This window comes from Gigantopelta aegis, chromosome 1 (assembly GCF_016097555.1).
Source record: "Gigantopelta aegis isolate Gae_Host chromosome 1, Gae_host_genome, whole genome shotgun sequence".
In the NCBI taxonomy this organism is placed as follows: Eukaryota; Metazoa; Mollusca; class Gastropoda; order Neomphalida; family Peltospiridae; genus Gigantopelta; species Gigantopelta aegis.
In genome coordinates, this window is record NC_054699.1 from 10,051,134 (window position 1) to 10,072,087 (window position 20,954).

Sequence of the window (20,954 nt, forward strand, 5' to 3'; positions counted from 1 at the left end):
CTAATGGGGGTTGAGGCAAAAGCCACAGTTTTATCTTTGTTCATATATAGAGTGAGACAAATTTACTTGTGTTCACAAGTGGGGAACACCCACTTCCGTGCATTCATTCATTCATTCATTCATTAATTCATTCATTCACTCATGCTGATGGCATAATTTATTTGCTGTGTGTACATGTATGCTTGTTTCTAATCTAGTGGGATATATAGTTTTCTTCGTTTTGTTTTCAGAACCTGTCAACACAATTTACCTATGTATATAATTTCTGGATTGACCTATTTCTTCGGTTTCTTCCTGTGGAACATAGATAACAAATTCTGTGGATATCTCACGTATGTTCTGTAATATTTTTAAAAATAAAACTTTACTAATTCTTTATTTCTTTTCATCTCTAATATCTGACCTCTGACCTCTGACCTACAGAATTTCCGTTTTACTCCATTAGACTTGTCTGAACATCCCAACAGCCAATGAAATGGCTAAAATCTTCCAGCTCCGGTCACATGATAGTAATTAACCTCTTCTTTTTCTTCCTTTTAGACCATATCTTGCAGTATGCACATATTTACATAGACCTAACAGTAAACCGTCATTAAGATTGCCTGGTTAGTAAAGGGGAAAGTTTTCGTTGTGTCTATTAATAGACCAGAGCAAGCTTACTGACACCACCTTTTGACCTTGGAGAATCTGTAATTGGCCGATATGTTTCAAATGGCTAAAAAAATTAACATCATGATTTTTGTTTATTCTGCTAAACTGTAACTCTGTTAACGTGCCTCTATCCAATTAAGGTTCAGGCACGTCTCTCCCACACCCAATCTCTGGCATGGCCAGTGGTCGAGTGTGGGACAGAAATTCTGCTAAACTGAACACTAGGTGAATAAGCTAGTCTCAATGTGTTTATTTACTGTAAATTGTTCCTCTAAAATGAGATGATCACACTGAAATCTGTAATATCAACTCGGGCGATAACGGACAAACACAGCTTGGGCCCATGGGTATCCACTTAGAGGGGTTTCATTGTATGGTGTAATCATATATAATAATCCATTATTATTAAAATATAACGGTAACATTACTTCAGTAGCCTTTGATTTAGTGACAGGCATGGCCAAAAATATTATTTCCAGGACTGTGGTTTGCTGGAAATGGCATATTGTTAAGCAAAAGGTAGCAGTATAAAATTGAAATGCTTAAAGGGACATTCCTGTGTTTGCTGCAGTTTTTAAGATGTTATCAACTAGCAGAGACTTTTTAACGATTGTCATTACATATCCAATATATTTTTCTGCATAAAATATTAGTGACTGTATATTAAATGTGTTTCTGATTGTTTTAATATTTGTACTAGGTTAAATGTCATTTTATTTCCTAAAAAACTTTTTTGTATGTACAAAATTATTTGTTCAGACAAAATCCAGTTTGGGCTTTTCTACAAATATTACGACAATCAGAAACACATTGAATATACAGACACTGATATTCTAAACAAGAAAATATATTTAACATGTAAGTTTAATCGTAGACGTATTTTATTAGTGGGAAACATTTTGCAATGCAGTAAACTCAGGAATGTCCCTTTAAAAGATTTTGTTTTTGTTGTTTTTTCCAGGCATTTACGTCATGATGTGCTTGGTCCCTTGGGTCCCATCACAGAGCTGCATGCTTGGTGGCATGTCTTAGCTGGTTCTGGAACCTACTTATCCTTGTTATTTCTGTAAGCTATTCACATTGACGTGATGTTAACCTTCTGACTAATGGATTTTAATTTAATTTTTGACCAAAAAAAACCCATGTTGAGAGGGTACACGTTTTTCAACTTTTGCTCACATATTTTCACTTGAACATTATGTTATTAAACAAAATAATGTTCATAATATGTGAAAGGGTATTTATGAGCTTTTCTAATTTTCATGACATTCTAGGGTTGTTAATGCTGTTTACAATTATGTCCCCAAAAATGATAAAAGTCGCATTTACTTATGTATAATTGTGGTCAGATGTCTAGTGGTTTTATTATTCCCAATAACTGTGTTTTATTGACTATATTTTTTTTTTTTTTAATGAACTGTGATTCATATCCCAATATTTTCTAATATTCTTTGGTACAATGGGCAAATGTATTATCCAATTATCTGTCATATTCAGCTATCAAAAAAGAAAGAGTGTTTTATTTAACGACGCACTCAACACATTTTATTTACAGTTATATAGCGTCAGACATATGGTCAAGGACCACACAGTTTTTTAGAGGAAACCCGCTGTCGCCACATAGGCTACTCTTTTACGACAGGCAGCAAGGGATCTTTTATTTGCGCTTCCCACAGGCAGGATAGCACAAACCATGGCCTTTGTTGAACCAGTTATGGATCACTGGTCGGTGCAAGTGGTTTACACCTACCCATTGAGCCTTGCGGAGCACTCACTCAGGGTTTGGAGTTGGTATCTGGATTAAAAATCCCATGCCTCGACTGGGATCCGAACCCAGTACCTACCAGCCTGTAGACCGATGGCCTAACCACTACGCCACCGAGGCCGGTATATTCAGCTATCAATTCCTCAAAATGATCACGACTTTCCACCATTGTTGTCAAAGGAAAATACTAGCTGAAAACAAAATTCCCAGGTATTTCTCACCACAAAACACAAATATTTAAAGTAAAGTGGCCATTTAAAGAAAAAACCTCAACCAAAACAATCTGCTGTTGTGAAATGTGTGTTAGTTTGGTCATGTGAAACCAGGTGATGGAACTAAAATTAGTTTTTACCTGTAGACAAAAAAGTAAAGTTCTGGAGTTTCACTTAACAAACATCGGTTTCCTTTCTTTTGTTTTAGAACACACACTAGATACTTGTTTTTGAGGAGAAATCCAAAAATAAAGGTGAGTGTTTATCCAACGATCTCTCTGTGTCTCTGTCTCTGTCTCTCCCTCTCTTGTGTCTCTCTTTCTCTATGTCTCTCTCATGTCTTTCTCTTTGTATGTCTGTCTTTCTCTTTCTATGTCTGTCTGTCTGTCTGTCTCTCTCTCTCTCTCTCTCTCTCTCTCTCTCTCTCTCTCTCTCTCTCTCTCTCTCTCTCTCTCTCTCTCTCTCTCTCTCTCCAATGTGTTTGGTACGTAATTGTAGTCATTAAAAAGTCTCTGGTAGTTGAAAACATCTGAACTATAGTAGGAAACTCAGGACAGTCTTTTTAAAAGAAGATTTTTTTTGTTTTTGTTTCTGTTCTCCAAAACAATAATCATTATAAATAACCAGTGGCATGATCGGTTATCTAATGATAGAAATTAAATACAGCAGTTTTTTAACTAATGTGATGAATTATGTATGACACAGCCACTTACATTTTACACAATGTGATGTACATAGCGGTAACGTAATTTGTTTTATTTTTAGTTCCCTAATGGTCCAAATGGAGGGGACTATAGGTTTCATCTCCATTTCTGTCTGTCTTTCTGCCTGTCTGTCCCACACATATTGTTTTAGCAATGCCTCAGAATATTGAGCTGAAATTTGTGTGTATTACCTTATCATGTACAGTTACAGATCAAGCTTGACTCTCATGGTGATTTACCCATTTTTTCACAGAATTATGACCCTTGAACTTAGGAGATAAGAAAAAATTGTTGTGCCTGGTAGGGGGACATGTTTTTCTTTAGCAGTACTCACAGAATGCTTGTTTTCATTTCAGTTCTTTTGGCGTGTCTACCCATACGTGACGATCACAACTCGTGCTACTGGAAGATTCTGCCCCACACCTTCATCCTAGTCTTCTGATGTCAGCTTTTAATTAAAAATTAATAATAATTAAATGTTTTTTAAAGAAACTTGCCTCTTACGTAATTTACGTAAAACATTCCATGGAAAGGTACATTATAGCACATGTGTAAAACAAACGCTGTCCTTTAGGAAATGTGATTTAGGAAATAAAATGTAATGTTCTAATTCACTGTAAAAGTGATTTCTGAGAAAAGGAAGAAGTAGAAGAGGTGAATGCTCAAAAAGGTCAGTTTGTAGGTGCTTAAACGAGTAAATACTGTAAAACAGGTATTATTCGCGGCAGTAAATTTTCGCAATATCAAAAATGCAGGCAGTTCGCGGTTTTTAATTTTCGCGGTGTCATGGTTTTTGTTTTTTAATTTACTAACGTACAAAACTATACTTTGGTACATAACATTAAATCGACACTAGAGTGGTCAACAGAGGTATACGTAATATTATCCCTTTCTGAACGACTCCGCTAAGTGCTACAGCCACATGTCCAGCGGCTACCACACTGTGTGTACAATTAATGAAATTAATCCAGGATGTGGTTCAATCAACTCTCCAGAAAGTGTGAAATAAAGACAAACACTTGTACTAGTAATCTTGTTTTAATGTTTAAACACTGGTTGTTAAAAACGTCTCACCTCTTTTGTTTTTGTCACTTGTCGATGACGTTTTTCCGGAAGTTTACAAAACCATTTGTGTCCCTTATTTTGATTGGCCAATTAAAAATGGCTCATTATACTAATTTCTAAATGTTTATTGACAGCTTAACAATACTAGTAAGAATGTCTGTTCCAAAAATCAACTACATTTATCATTCTTCACAAAAACAGCGTTATGCCAGGTTCAATTTTGCAGTGGCTAAAAAAAGCGCGAACAAACCTGAAACAGTTGGTTTACCTGTCCCTTCAACATGTTTAACGATCGAAGAAGTTCATTCGACACAGGCTGCCAGTGATGCCGTTGATAAATTAAACATTTCTACAAATCTTAAACAAAAACACGGTGAATATAGACTATGATGCAGAACAGCATGCCACAATTGGTAAACTGTTTTTTTCTTTTGTTTGTTTTTTGTTCTAATGGATTTTATTATTTGCATAAGTGTAATTTTCGTGGCTAAAATTAAAAACGCAAAAATTACACATTCGCAAATAATACCCGTTTTACAGTATTTAGTGAAATATTTCTAAATCATAACACTAAATATACTGATGGAAAGAAATAAAGGATCACACAGATAGCAACAAGAAATAATGACTGCATCAAAAATCAATTGATATTGTTAGAAGTTGACTGGGAACATATAGGCAGCATATTCAACACTACAGACATTCAGTCCCACATTACAACTTGGTATGGAATACAGACATTACTACGCTAGTAGTGAATTAAATATGGTCTACAAATTGATGTGTTCCCTTATTTCTTTCCATCAGTATAGATTAGTCAAATCAGAAATTTCGGAATCAAAATTTTGAAAATAATATTTTATTTCTGTATGCTTATCGGCCATGAAGTGCAATAAATGAAAAATGTTTACTCCTCTAAACACTCACAGATTTAACTTTTGGAGCATGTGTCACATCAGCTTTGTGGGGGCAGGATGTAGCCCAGTGGTAAAGCACTCACCTGATGCACAGTCGGTCTGAGATCGATCCCTGTCGGTAGGCCCATTTGGCTATTTCTTGTTCCAGCCAGTGCACCACGACTGGTATATCAAAGGTCGTGATATGTGCTATCCTCTCTCTGGGATGGTGCATATAAAAGATCCCTTGTTGCTAATCGAAAAGAGTAGCCTATGAAGTGGCGACAGTGGGTTTCCTCTCTCAATATCTGTGTTGTCCGTAACCATATGTCTGACACCATATAATCATAAATAAAATGTGTTGAGTGCATCGTTAAATAAAACATTTCTTTCCTTCCTTGGACTATTTTTCGTTTCAGCCAGTGCTCCACAACTGGTGTAACAAAGGCCATGATATGTATACTATCTTGTCTGTGGGATGGTGCATATAAAACATCCCTTGCTGCCTACTGGAAGAGAAGTCAGTTGTGTGGCAGCAGTGGGTTTCCTCTGTCATTAACTTCATATATTTACGTTTGTTTGACACCCAATAGCCGATGTGTATATTTGTGCTGGGATGTTGTTAAACATTCATTCATTCTCTCATTATCTATGTGGTCCTTAGCCATATGTCCGATGCCATATAACCGTAATTAAAAGGATTTGAATGGGTCATTAAATAGTTTTGTTTAACGACACCACTAGAGCACACTGCTTATTAATCATCGGTTATTGGATGTCAAACATTTGGTAATTTTGACATTTAGTCTTAGAGAGGAAAGCAGCTACATTTTTAGCAAGTGGCAAGGGATCTTTTATGTACACCATCCTACAGGCAGGATAGTACATACCATAGCCTTTGATATACCAGTTGTGGTGCACTGGCTGGAACGAAATCGATCCCAGACCAACCACGCATCAAGTGAGAGCTTTACCACTGGTCATAAAATAAAACATTCCATCCTTCCTTCTCCTTTGTCATTTCTTGGAAATCATTATACAGTGTCTCTGGAAGTCACATTTACTGCAGAACATATCCCTTGCTACATAAGGAAAAATGTGGCAGGTTTCCTCCCTGTGACACTGTCATTTCTTAGAAATCATCATACAGTGTCTCTGGAAGTCACATTTACTGCAGAACACATCCCTCGCTACATTAGGAAAAATGTGGCAGGTTTCCTCCCTGTGACACTGTCAAAATGACCAAAGTTTGACATCTAATAGCCGATGATTAATAAATCAGTGTGCTCTGGTGGTGTCGTTAAACAAAACAAACTTTATTTCTTACTGCAGGACAGTATTTGTACAGGACTAGTATGTTCATGTAATATTAAACCTGCTGTCAAAAGTTAACTTCATCAGTGTAGCCTTGTTTGAAATGTGTGTCATCAGTGGTCAGAAAGCAGACCTCGAAGGGAGTAAATTTGGGTTACACCAAAACAACATGGTAACCTATTACAACCATGCATATGGTGTCCTGATGTTAATGTGAATATTAAAAAAATGGTTTGTGCAAAACCAGACTTTCACAGTGCTTGGCAAGGCTCGAAATTAGCATGGAGCAAGAGGCAATTGTCACTCTAAATAGACAATGGGCTGAATTTATGCAGCCTGTTTTTCTTAAAACTGGTGTTTAAGAATTGTAGTTAACATGCATTTAAGACAAACAGAGTTTGTAAATTCAGCCCATTGTGTTTTCTGATATTCTGTGTCACAAGCAGGTTTTACTTTCCATCTTAAAGCATTGAACAGTTATTTAGATAAAGAAATGAGTGCCAAGTATGTCTATATTAGGATGACCAATATCAAAAGAAAGTAAAGTTTTTGCCTGTACAAGTGGTCAAGAAGTGCTCAGTTTGTATCATTTGCTTTCAGATTAAAGTATCAGAAGCAGAGATTGCTTCCCATTCCACAAAGTCAATTTTAAGCCTTGTTGGGCGAAAACACACCATCGTTCTCCAAATTTCTGAAAATAACTTGTTTAAGAACCTCAGACTAAATATAAATGTGCACATGCCATGTCGTCAATTTTGACTTGACTGTAGGTATGTGACTTCTCTTTATTTGTGATAGCATAATGTTTGGACATGACTATGCAAAAAATACAACAAAAAACCCCAACAAAGAAAACCACCTTGAATGTATATATGATGTAATCAAAATTTGGCATCCACCATTATGTTACAAAGGAATAAAACAGGATGGGGTTTTTAAAGCCACTGACCCTAGTTTATGAGATACATGTACATTTATTTCTTGATTGATCAAAAATGTTTTCCACTCCAAAATGAGAAGTGTCGCAAGTCGGTATCTGAAAGAAACAAAACGCTAACTGGGAAGTCATTTCAAACATGTTTAAAGACAAATCCCAACTACTACAAACACATTGCATCTCTTTGTATATCAGTTAGACTATATATAACTTGATATCAATATTCAAATATATTGCGGATTATTATGAAATAAATTCAGTTCAATACTAAGATGCCAATTTTCCACCATTTATCTTCCATTTCATAATTCACATTGATCAATTCACTACAACCATCATCGTCACCAATCATTGATCATTACTGTCATCACCATTGTGTTCTAACTGTTAACTGATGCCATCATCGAAAACTATTCACTGATAATCACTCTTCACCATTCACTGATCGCCACTCTTCACCATTCATGGTCATCATCATTCTTATCAACAGCTACACAAATAAGCATCTTCATTCACTGTAATCATCATCGCCATGCACCATTCACTAGATAGGATTTAGCTCAGTTGGTTGAGTGCTCGCGACACTGAATCGAACCACCTCGGTGGATCCATTCAACTGATTGTGTTTTTTCTAGTTCCAACCAGTGAACCGCAACTGGTCAAAGGTCGTGGTATGTGCTTTCCTGTCTGGAAAAGTGAACATAAAAGATCCCTTTCTGCATTAGGAAAAATGTGGGTTTCCTCTGATGACTGTCAGAATGAGCAAATGTTTAACATCCAATAGCCGATGATTAATTAATCAGTGTGCTCTAGTGGTATTGTTAAACAAAACAAACTAACTTTTGATCACCAAAAGACGTTTTTATATAAAACAAAATACATAGAATCAAATATTTGCGATTTTTTTCATAGACAACCAGAAACATTGGAGCATTTGTTCTATGACTGCTCTAAAGTCTTTCTTTTATGGAAGGAAATTGAACGATGGATTCAGGACAAAGGTGAATATACACAACTTGATAAACAGACATTCTTGTTTTGAATCATAAAGAGGAAAAAAAGCTAGATGGTATTTATTAATTGGCTCATTATCAATGTTAAATACTATATATATAGATTCTAAAATGCAGAAACATGGACCTAACATATATGCTTTTTAAAATAAATTAAAAGAAAATAGAAATTGAAAAATATCTACTTCTCAAAAATGTCAATTTCAAGAATGTGAAGAATTTTGGGCACCTTGGTCCAGATACCTAGAAACAAGACATAGCAATACAATGTTCTAGAGGTATTTCAATACAAATATGTTTTCTCTTTCGAAATTAAAGTATTTAATTCACTCTTTCTTTCCTTCTTCCTTCCTTACCTTCTATTTTTCCCTTTACCATTCCCTTTAAATCTTTCCTCTATCTCTATCTTCACTGTTAACCCCACATATTAGTGAACTCCATGTTTTCATGTATTCATGCTTATTAATATTATTATATTGATTCTAATTACACTATACTATATATATATATATATACATGTATAATGTTCATATGTACTTATAACATGGATGTAAGGTAGTGAAATCAGGGCCCCCCAACCCTGACACTACCATCCTTGTGTCTGGGGTCAATAAACTCACCTTTTGATACTACTCTTTACAATTCATGATCATAATCGTTGTTATCGACGGCTACGCAAATAAATCATCATCATTCACTAACCATCACTCATCAACTGACATCATTATGAGTATTCACTGATCTTCACCATTCATGGTTATCATCACCGGCTAGCAATCATCATCATGACCATTCACAGATCACCACTCTTCACCATTCATTGATCACCACTCTTTGCCATTCACTATTATCATTGTCCTTAACACCAGCTTCTCAAAAAAGAACCATTATTCAGAATAACCATCATGATCATTGTCCTCACCATTAACCAATTGCCATCATCATTAACATCATGATCCTCACCACCATCATGATCCTTACCATTGTTGCTGTGACCATTCACGATCATCATCAAGACCACTGATCATCAGCTTCACCATTCATGATCATCAGCATCCTTAGCACCAGCTACTCAAATACTGACTGTCACCAAGCCAGAGTAATGCAGAAAGAATGACTTTACAATATTTCTACACAATGTTTGTCTTGAAATTCAACAATGTATTTTCAGTTACCAATTTGAAAGTATTTACAATGAATGTTATAAAATAAATTATAGTTGTTAAAAGACTACCCTTGACTTGCAACAACTAGAGGCACTCTCTAAAAGAGGAGGATGTTTTGGTTGTTTTAGAATCTACTTTGCATAATATATACTGATAGAATGAAATAAGGGAATGCACAGTATTTAAGACCAAATTTTAAAGTCACTACTAGAGACGTTACCGGTATGTGTGTATAAAATACAGAGACATGATGTGGGATTGAAGGTCAGTACTGTGGGGTGGACTACCAATAACAGTTAACTTCCTGACACTATGAATGAAGGTTTTGGTTGCAGTTAATATTTGCTGTTACAATTTACGTCTTCCCTTATTTCCTTCCATCAGTTCTGCGAAAATCTCAGTGGTTTCAAAAATGTCATAAAGTGTTTTTGAATGTGTCGACAGCCAGTATTGACGGTTTGAACTAGAAGTCTGTATACATGTACTTACCTGAGATATTTATTCAGGTGGTGCTTATTGTTTTCTTGAAAAGTAATAAATGTATAAGTCAATTATTATGTGCCCTTGACCTAGCCTGGGCCAGTGCTTATAACATTTTTAAGAGTCTCTAGAATCTCCAATGACGTCACACGCATACAATTTGTATGGCATTCTCATAACATTAGTGTCTCAGACTCGTATTAGAGTCTCAAGTCTAAGACTTTAAAAGTTGTATAAGCACCAGGCCAGGCCTGGGCCAATGCTTATAAAACTTTTAAAGAGTCCAGACTCAAATCTCTAATGACATCACACGCATACAATTTGTATGGCGTTGTCATAACATTAGTGTCTCAGACTATTAAAAGTCTTGAGTCTAGACTAAAAGTTTTATAAGCACCAGGCCTGATGCTTATAAAATTTGAAAATCTAGACGAGTCTGAGTGTTTGTATGTAAGATTGACCACCAGTAGCATGAACGGGCCCTTTTGAAGCTAAGGGGCCCAGCACTGCACCTGCCTAGCACTATAGCTTGTCATCAGTCATGATGATGTTATTATGCATATTGCTGTGATTGCCAATTGGCCACCTCAGATACCTGGATTGGTATTCGAAGTGTTCAACCCTATTTCATTTCATTTCAAACTTATTTGCATGCTTATATCCAATTAAGGTTCAAGCACACTGTCCTGGGCACACACCTCAGCTATCTGGGCTGTCTGTTCAAGACGGTGTGTTAGTTGTTAGTTGGTTAGTGGTTTGCGAGAGAGAAGAGGGTGTAGTAGCCTTACACCTACCCATTGGGGCCTTAAAAACTCGCTCTGGGTTGGAGCTGCGAACCCTGTACCTACCAGCATGTAGTCCGATGGCTTAACCACGACGCCACTGATGCTGTGTTCATCCATGTGCTACTTTGAGGCTCAGCAATTAGACTTTAGCAGGGGTCTGACTGTTTGACATGGCAATTTCTTACACATTTTATGTCTGTGAAGTCTTTAGAGATTTGTGTCTTAAAGTTTTATTCAAAGCACAGGCCCTTGTTTCTCCATCTAGATGTTCTTAAATCATGTTTGCCATTTACTCCAACCTAATACCTTGCCCAGCCCCACCCCCACCCCACCCCCACTTCACATAGTAACTTCTTCATGCCATCAGTTTTCATTAACCAGTTGGAAGCCTCCTTCAAATGTTCTTGTGAAGTCCTTGAAAATGGGGTTGGAGTAGAGGTCCATAGTTTAAGAACCACAGAGTATCTTGCCAAACTTTAATAAACTACCACACTCAAGTATGGTGCTACTGTAATGTGTTACAGCACTCGAGTATGCTATCTATTGAGTATACCACTGCACTCGATTATGCTATCCCAATTGAATATGCTATCGAATGTTACATGGGGGAAGGTGGTATATAAAATGACAAATTTTGCATTACGTAATTGTTGAATGGCACCCATGTTGTGATACTTGAGTATCCTAAAATGCTCCAATATTTTACTTCACTTGTATAGGGTATGTTGTGGTTCTCTAGGATGATCAAACAATACAATACATAGCTTTATTATAATACCGCCTTTTTAGTATTCATAAATATTTTACTTCACTTGTATAGGGTATGTTGTGGTTCTCTAGGATGATCAAACAATACAATACATAGCTTTATTATAATACCGCCTTTTTAGTATTCATAAATATTTTACTTCACTTGTATAAGGTATGTTGTGGTTCTCTAGAATGATCAAACAATATAATATATAGTTTCATTATAATACCACCTTTTTAGTATTCATAAATATTTTACTTCACTTGTATAGGGTATGTTGTGGTTCTCTAGGATGATCAAACAGTATAATACATAGCTTTATTATAATACCGCCTTTTTAGTATTCATAAATATTTTACTTCACTTGTATAAGGTATGTTGTGGTTCTCTAGGATGATCAAACAATACAATACATAGCTTTATTATAATACCGCCTTTTTAGTATTCATAAATATTTTACTTCACTTGTATAGGGTATGTTGTGGTTCTCTAGGATGATCTTTTTAGTATTCATAAATATTTTAACTTGTATAAGGTATGTTGTGGTTCTCTAGAATGATCAAACAATATAATATATAGTTTCATTATAGTACCACCTTTTTAGTATTCATAAATATTTTACTTCACTTGTATAGGGTATGTTGTGGTTCTCTAGGATGATCAAACAGTATAATACATAGCTTTATTATAATACCGCCTTTTTAGTATTCATAAATATTAGGTCAGCTAGTGTTTGTTACATATTTCATGAATGTATTTTTTATTACAACTGACAGCTGCTTGATCTTTTTAAACAATGCAAGAGGAGTGAAAGTCATGTATTGAGATAGAATTTCATCAGGAATAATTCATGTTCTCTCTGATGCAAAACAGCTTTTCTGCCTGTATAACGTGCATGTGTGTATAATGGTATGTATACTCAACATAAGTAATTAGGGGTCAGTAAACATTTCATACTTCCTTGCTAGTGTTCCATATAACTAAATAAAATGTGTTGAGTGTGTTGTTAAATAAAACATTTCCTTCCTTCCATGCTAGTGTCATGTAATTTTAGCTCTTTTTTTTTTAAACGACACCACTAGAGCACATTGATTTATTAATCATCAGTTATTGGATGTTAAGCATTTGGTAATTCAGACATATAAATTTAGTCTTAGAGAGGAAACCCGCTACATTTTTCCATTAGTAGCCAGGGATCTTTTATATGCACTGTCCCATAGACAGGATTGCACATACCACAGCCTTTAATGTACCATTCGTGATGCACTGGCTGGGACGAGAAATAGCCCAATGGGCCCACTTACAGGGATTGATCCTAGACCGACCGTGCATCAAGCGAGCGCTTTACCCCTGGGTTACGTCCTGCCCCCTTGCACGTTTTTATCACTAATGACTTTTAAACATTGCTTTAGTAACATTTGACCCATAATACTGTAAATAAATCTAGCACCCACATTGGTAGAGCAGTTACCTTATTAATAACCCCAACCCCTACCCCCTCCAAACATACCATTCGGTATATGCATTTATTTGTTTAACGACACTACTAGAGCATATTGATTTATTAATCATCAACTATTGGATGTCAAACATTTGGTAATTTTGACGTATATTCTCAGAAAGGAAACCTACATTTTCCAATTAGTAGCAAGGGATTCTCTAGGAATGGTGCAGATTTTAACAACACATGGTGCTAATTATTATTTAAATTAGTAGCTTACATGTATGTAACCCTTCATAGAAAGGATAGTCACTATGTGTACCTCTGTATGTGCATATGTACGGGTATACATGTGCATGCCTATGTATGTATGTTTGTGGGTATAAGTGCCTCCATGTGTGTGGTGCCTATGTATGTACAATTTTTGTGGGTATAATTTTGCCTCCATTTTTTCTGTCAGATATGGTTCTTCGCAATTGTGGAATTAAACTTCCACAATTTCTTGTGTTTTCTCTTTAAAAATATATACATTTTTCTATTTATTTTTTCTGTTTCAGATATGTATTCTGTCGCAAGCTCCAGCCTCTTACATTAAACTTCCACAATTCTCCATATGGTCGTCTGTCAGACATTTGACAGTTCCAGCCTCTTACATTAAACTTCCACAATTCTCCATATGGTCGTCTGTCAGACATTTGACAGTTTTTCTTACAATAAAATACTGGGAGGAGGGGGGACTTCTTTTATTATCAGGTTCAATATAAGGGTTTACTTTAACAGGCATATGTATCCAGTTCAGGGTCATACTTAACAGAGAGGATGGTGGGTGGGGGAGGGGTGCAGTTGTCAGTCATCAAACAATTGTAGAAGTTCACTTTTAGTTTTAACTGGAGAGGATCCTACATACCTGTGTACTGATTTTTTAAATTATTATTATTATTATTATTTTTATTATTTTATTTTTTTAAACTGCACCCTGAGCCTCTTCTCCCACCCCTCCACTAATTAGTTGAGAATAGGTGCAGCCTTGTAATTTTGGTTCACACTGTTTTGCCTCTTGGCATTTTGAATTCCATTTACATAATTGTTGTAGTTTTTATTTTGTGCAAAATGTTTGGTTGTTGGATATTAAATATTAATATATCTATGTATTGTACATAACTACGCATTGTGATGTGTGTTGAATAATGTTATTAATTATTGGAACTGTTTATTTTTATGTAATGTCTGCACTTTTTGTATCTTCAATACAGAAGTATGCCATGAAGTATGTTACTTTAAAAAAACACACAAAAAATCCCTGGTGGTGCTAAGAATTTATTAAAATATTTGTAGTCACGAAATCACAATTTGTTCTTATTTATTTTATATTCTATGGTATGTTAGTTTGTTTGTTCAGTTAAAAGCAAACATTGGTAAATAGTATATATAGTCATTCAGGTTGTGTGTCGACTATAAAATAATAATGACCAGGCTCAGGGACATCACTTTTGTTTATCCCCATAAATGAGTCTCCACCCACGCCCCCTAATGATTTGTGTCTATATTGATAACAATAATCTCTCAAAATAAGGGCCAGGATGTAGCCCAGTGGTAAAACGTTTGCTTGATGCGCGGTTGGTCTAGGATCGATCCCCATCGGTGGACCCATTAGGCTATTTCTCGCTCCAGCCAGTGCTCCACAACCGGTGTAACAAAGGCCTTTGTATGTACTATCCTGTCTGTGGGATGGTGCATATAAAATGTGTTGAGTGAGTCGTTAAATAAAATATTTCCTTCTTTCCTCTCAAAATAAGGACCCCATAAATATACATTCCTTTGACGGGTAATTTTATAGTATGGTGTTGTCCGTTGGTACATCTATAAATATGGTTTTTCCTTCGCATGTCTTCCTTATTAGTTCATTTAAAATAAACCTCGGAATCTGCGCTAATGCCGAGGTTTATTTTAAAATGAACTACCTTATTATTAACTTTTTTCCTTCTTCCTTTCTTCCACTGTTACAAAATTCTAACAAAGACTGAGTAGCGCAAAATGCTCACAACACTTTAGTCTACGTTATTGTAATTTGTGACTCCTATTATTAATACTGATATAAAACGGAAATAATAAAAGTTGCTGTTACATAGTATGTACAAATAATGATTATAGGCTAATTACTCTCTCTCTCTCTCTCTCTCTCTCTCTCTCTCTCTCTCTCTCTCTCTCTCTCTCTCTCTCTCTCTCTCTCTCTCTCTCTCTCGTTTGTGTATAGTCGCCCCACCCATATAATAAAACATGTTAATAGTGTATTCACAGAGGGAAAAAAAATCCGACAGTCCATATTGATTTATCTATAATTGATCTATCCATGCACCCTTTTTCCTATAGATATGTTTATCTGTGCGAATAGGCAATTTTTTTTTTTACAAAAATGACACTTGTCTAGGCCAGGACTCTAAATAAATTAAAGCTAACACAACAAACTGACAGGAGAAAAAACACGACCGTGTTTATTTGCCGACATTTAAATGCTAATCGTGGTGTCTGCAGTTTGTCACCCGCAACGAAAAGAGACGGTTGGACCTAAACTTCGACGATACTTTCCACGATAGACTTGTCTAGACAAATTTAATCATAAAATATAAAAGTGTAATTTCTTGTTAAAAACTCAAGCAGCCTGTATGTCTAGTGATCTATATACCTATGCGTGTATCCATCCATCCATATATCCATTTATTTACCTACCGACCTCCGTTGGTCCATCCGTTCATCCATCCAATGGTCCATCTAACGTCCATCCGTCGATTAATCGATCTCTGTTCATTTATCCACCAATCAATCAAATATGTTTGTCCATCCATCCATCATTTTTTTCCCAGTTTTGGTTGTTTGAATTGTCTTGTTAGGTTTTGTTTATGTTGTAGTTTGTTTGTTTTTTTTTGTTGGGGGGGGGGGGGGGCTGGGGTGAGAGGTGAACTGGGAATGAGTGTTGATAATTCCATAAACATACAAATAAATATACTGTACAACTTTTGATGCTTTCGTATATAATGTATAGCCTGTATCGTTGAATAGCTTACATGCTATACAAAGTTCCTTCTAGGACAGCAGATGTTATAATACAACAGTTACAGACTAAAAACACCCCGGAACTCTTGGTCCATAAAACAAACAGTTTCTGCCATCACAGATGTAAAACACATGCGGGATCAATGCATGATGCGTGCTGCCGCCTTTCGAACTGCGATTAATACCAAGACCCCAGTCTCAGATCGAGACATGATCGTCATAAATGCGTAACACACCCTGTTTGCGCAAATAACAATGGGCGTACGATCAAACATTCTCACCGTTTGTCTGTATTTACTTTTTATCCAGTGAGAATAGATGAACATCAGTACTGGCTGTGTTTGCTGTTGGAGGCCTTGATGGGAAAATAAAATATGTTTCAATGATACACTAAGAAAATTACCTTTTATTATGAAGGCACGGCGGAAGAAAGTAGACATGGGGGGGTGGGGGGGGCGGTGCGCCGACAGATCGAGGGCGTAAAGCAAAGTTTCTAGGGGGTTCGGGGGTATGTTCCCCGTAAACTTTTAAAAACTAGATGTCCTGAAATGCAAGTTTCTGCATTCTACAAGTCAAATTCATCTCTGCCTTAAGATTTACTACCAATAATATTTGTGATGCAGAATTAGTGTGTGTGTGTGTGTGTGTGTGTGGAGGGGGGGGGCTAGAACCCAGTCCCCCTTGCTCCGCCGTGCCTATTATGTTAAAGGTGTAACGGGATATACAGAATACTTAACGTCTCATCAGTGTAGGAAATTGTGAAGGCAGGGGTGGGGTCCATGCTTTGGCGATTGAAGTTTCTATGGGAATACTTCTCCCGGAAAAAACCACAAACAATTTGCTGACGACGACTCCCACCCCAACACCCCCTCCCTCCCAACTGCACATGCGCCTGTTTAATTATAGCTATTATTGAAACATACTATAGTAGTTGTGACAACGTCTTAGAGATATTAAAGGTGAAACCCGAAATTATCACAATTTATATAAGCAGAGGTTCCAAGATTACTTCTTTCTTTCTTTCTTTTAAAAGCAACAGCAGCAGCAATAATAATAATAATAATAATAAATAGTAAATACCATTCATCATTTACATGCCAAAATTAAAAGGTGGAAGCTAAAAAAATTTATCTTACATTAGACTTAGAAAGAGAAAAGAAAGAGATATAGATGAAAGGGAAAAAGTTAATTTTGAAAAAAAAGAGAAACCTTAAGAGAACCCCTGGCTTATAATTATATTCAATTTGCGTCAGTCGCGACTGGAATAAACAAGTCTGCATAGAACTGTGTAACACAAGATAACGATGTGCAAACACAAATCACTTTTCAAAGGGATGAGACTTGATAGTATTGTTTGATTTTATTCTTGAACGTGGAATGCTTGAAAAAAAAAAATCATATACCGAATACATTAACAGGTGCGTGTGCTGGAATATATGCAGGAGGGGTTCTAGACTGGTGAGCGAAGTTTCTAGGAGGGGGGGGGGGGGGGGGGGTGTGTGTCAAAATTTGTTGTCCCGGAAAATATATTGAAAAAGACAATATGCTTGACCAGGGGGGTTGGGGATACGAACCCGAACCCTCCTGCAGACGCGTCTGATTAAACCTTGGTTACAATCATGAATGTAAGGCACATACGATACCTTACACACCCGTTGGTGAGAACATCTTTCGTTATTCTTGATAGCACATACTTGTTTACACATGTACGTGTGTTAACATTTTCAAGACATACGACTGGCTGCTCCTAGGTGATGACCGGGTCATCAATGCCATACGTCCAATGATAAAACAGCACTATCGAAATCGATTACACTGTGACGTATAGTTAACCTGACAATCATTTGTTTGTGAAACTTAAGTGAAGGTGCTGTAAATAACGTTTAGTAAAAAAATATGTTACAATTTGCTTAAAACCTGGTTTTTAAGGATGTTAGAAATAGAATAATACATTCGTGTCCGTTGGATACATTTTAAAACAACGAGTTGTAAGATAAATGGTATCTAACGGCCACTCATGTAGTATTCTATATATACACCCATTATATTGGCGAGAACGTCATTTATTATTTTTATAACACATGTAAACCAATAACACATATGCAATATAATATGCGTGTGATAACAATTTAAAGACATACGACTGGCTGTGGCTGCTCATTGGTTGCCACAGCCTCAGACCTTTTTTTTTTCCTTTTTTTTTTTTACTGTTTTAAATTTTATAAAATCATACATACATACATACATACATACATACATACATACACACATACACACATATATACATACATATTGTTGGTTGCCCCCCTCCCCCATCTAAATTCCAGGCTACACCAGTGCACAGCCTTACCAGTAAATTAAACGGGCACTACAGAAATTTAGTTTTGTGACGTACAAGGTAACATAAAATTGATTACTTTGTGACGCGTAAACGAAAGCGCCGTAAATAAAATAAATTAAATTTGTTTTAAACTTGGGTTTTGAGGATATGTAAGAAATGGAATACTACATTTATGTCCGTTAGATGTCATTTATCTTACAACTCGTTGTTCAAAAACGTGTCCAACTTGCTTTCGCTCGTTAGATACGTTTTAAAACAACTCGTAATATAAATATGGTATCCAACGGCCATTCATTTAGTATGTTCCTTATTTAACAAAGTGGCAATGGTCCATATTTAAGTATTTGACGTGCCTATACTAGTATCCAATTAATGTTCAAGGTACTTGGTATCGTGTTAGGTTGACCTGGGCGTACAGGTTCTAAGTCCTTGTAACGATAAACAATAAGAACGTGACACTTTTAGTATGCTGCAAGGTTTAATATCTAAGACTACCACTCCATGCCTGGGGTAACTCCCCGTATGTACTTCTGTATTAAATCCCTAAACTATTTAGATGCTCTCTAACCTTACATCCCCCTTTCTTTAAGATTAAACTTAATTTTACACTTCCCGACTTAACTGTTCTTTCGTGTTCCAAATAACAGTCCTACTTGCAGTGTTCAGATAAGAAACTGGCTAACTACTGAAACTAATATCTCTATGCAGTTCAACCTAAAACAAAACTTCCCACATTTAAAGGTCCAGTTTTTGTGGTACTTTAACTACACGACTACTTCTGGTTATAATCCCCTTTGGTTGGGTGTTTGTTACATCAGAAGACGACGACGACGCTGAAGCGGACTCTGTCATGGTCTCCTCAGACATTACTGGTACAGGATCGATATCCATAGAAATATTGTTCTCTGCAGGGTTTGGCAAAGTCGATGACACTGCAGGGTTGATCAGTTGATGAGGAGGCGGACTTGAACTTCGTCGATTTAGGTGCCTCCTATTCCTTCTGCGTAGCCCAGTCGATGTCCTGACTGCATAAGATCTCGGACCAATAGGCTTCACAACTTCCCCCTTCATTTCATTCGTTTCTTTGATCCAAACCTGATCTCCAGGTGACAGAGTCGGAAGTGTAGTAGCTCTATGCCGCCTGTCAAAGTTCTTTTTCTGCACTTCCTTCTGGTTTGCATTTGCTAACTTCGTGTCAGCCAGCTTAGGCCAATCAGGAGTAAGCAAGGCAGGGACGACTGGAACTCTCGTTCTCAGGCAACGGCCCATGGACATTTCTGCTGGACTGAAACCACACTGGAGAGGAGTCGCTCTGTAGTTAAGTAGCGCCAGATATGGGTCTTCAGCTTTCAACAGAAAATTCTTAACCGTCTGCACAGCCCTTTCAGCTTCTCCATTAACTTGCGGATAATGAGAACTGCTGGTTTCATGGGTGAATCCATATTCTGTAGCAAATCTGCTGAATTTCTGGGATGCAAATTGTGGTCCATTATCTGATTGAACAACTTCAGGAATCCCGTGTCGTGCGAAGATACTCTTGCAATGAACATGACACCATATCGTGTTAGGTTGACCTGGGCGTACAGGTTCTAAGTCCTTGTAACGATAAACAATAAGAATGTGACACTTTTAGTATGCTGCAAGGTTTAATATCTAAGACTACCATTCCATGCCTGGGGTAACTCCCCGTATGTACTTCTGTATTAAATCCCTAAACTATGTTAGATGCTCTCTAACCTTACACTTGGGTCAGAGAATTGAACCCATTGGTGGACCCATTCTCTGGGATTTCCCCGTCCCAACCAGTTGCTCACAAAAGGAAGTGGTGTGTGTGTGTGTGTATATATATATCTGCTATTTCCTGTGTGTGGGAAAGTGCATATAAAGGATATCTTACTACTAATGACTACTTTAAAAATGCTCAATAACCTCTGATTAATTAATCAATGTGCTCCAGTTGTGTCGTTATTCAAAGTAAACACTGTACGTTCATGTTGGCGAGACGTACTTAGGTTGCATGGTACCAAAGAAGAGAGGTCCGTGTCAAAGTCCGAGGTGCGCCGTCAAATATTTACGGAGTAAAAACAGCTGTGGGTGTGATTGGTAGTAATATGTGACATTGATTATTTATGCAAATACCATTATCCATCGACAATAAATAAATACACTTTTATTTGTTATGCAGTATATACCAGAGGTTGAAACTAATGCGGGGTACCCCAAGAAGTTCTGCAATTTTCAACAAAAACGACGGTTGCTATTAAACACATTCATTAAATATCTTAAATGGTATGTGACCCCCCCCCCCCCCCCCCCCCATTTCTTGCAGGTAGCTTAGATGTAAGGTGCCACACTTTGTTTTGCTGTACCTCCTGGGTGTGT

The 20,954-nt window shown here is 36.7% G+C and overlaps 2 protein-coding genes across 6 annotated transcripts in view; one reads left to right on the forward strand and one right to left on the reverse strand.

Annotated features, from left to right (window-relative positions):
* Window positions 1-14,523, forward strand: part of LOC121370532 (alkaline ceramidase 3-like) — a 33,435-nt gene extending 18,912 nt beyond the window's left edge. Inside the window, exons 8-13 of one of the 5 annotated variants that reach the window (XR_005957694.1) lie at window positions 231-332; window positions 1,613-1,717; window positions 2,837-2,882; window positions 3,689-4,002; window positions 12,516-12,648; window positions 13,738-14,523. Coding sequence is in view for 1 of the 5 variants with exons in the window: in XM_041495836.1 (XP_041351770.1) it covers window positions 231-332; window positions 1,613-1,717; window positions 2,837-2,882; window positions 3,689-3,766 (331 nt within the window). In the remaining 4 variants the exon portion in view is untranslated. Of the gene's footprint in view, window positions 1-230; window positions 333-1,612; window positions 1,718-2,836; window positions 2,883-3,688; window positions 4,357-5,712; window positions 5,948-8,456; window positions 9,187-12,515; window positions 12,649-13,737 lie in introns of those variants that run through there. The other 4 variants (XR_005957693.1, XR_005957695.1, XR_005957697.1 and 1 more) reach the window with 4 other exon arrangements.
* Window positions 14,524-19,307: 4,784 nt separating this feature from the next.
* Window positions 19,308-20,565, reverse strand: LOC121371132 (uncharacterized protein K02A2.6-like). The gene is made up of 2 exons (XM_041496802.1): window positions 20,560-20,565; window positions 19,308-20,168 (listed from the first exon to the last, which is right to left on the reverse strand). The coding sequence occupies exons 1-2, from the start codon at window positions 20,563-20,565 to the stop codon at window positions 19,308-19,310; spliced, it is 867 nt and encodes a 288-aa protein (XP_041352736.1).
* Between the last annotated feature and the right edge of the window lie 389 nt (window positions 20,566-20,954).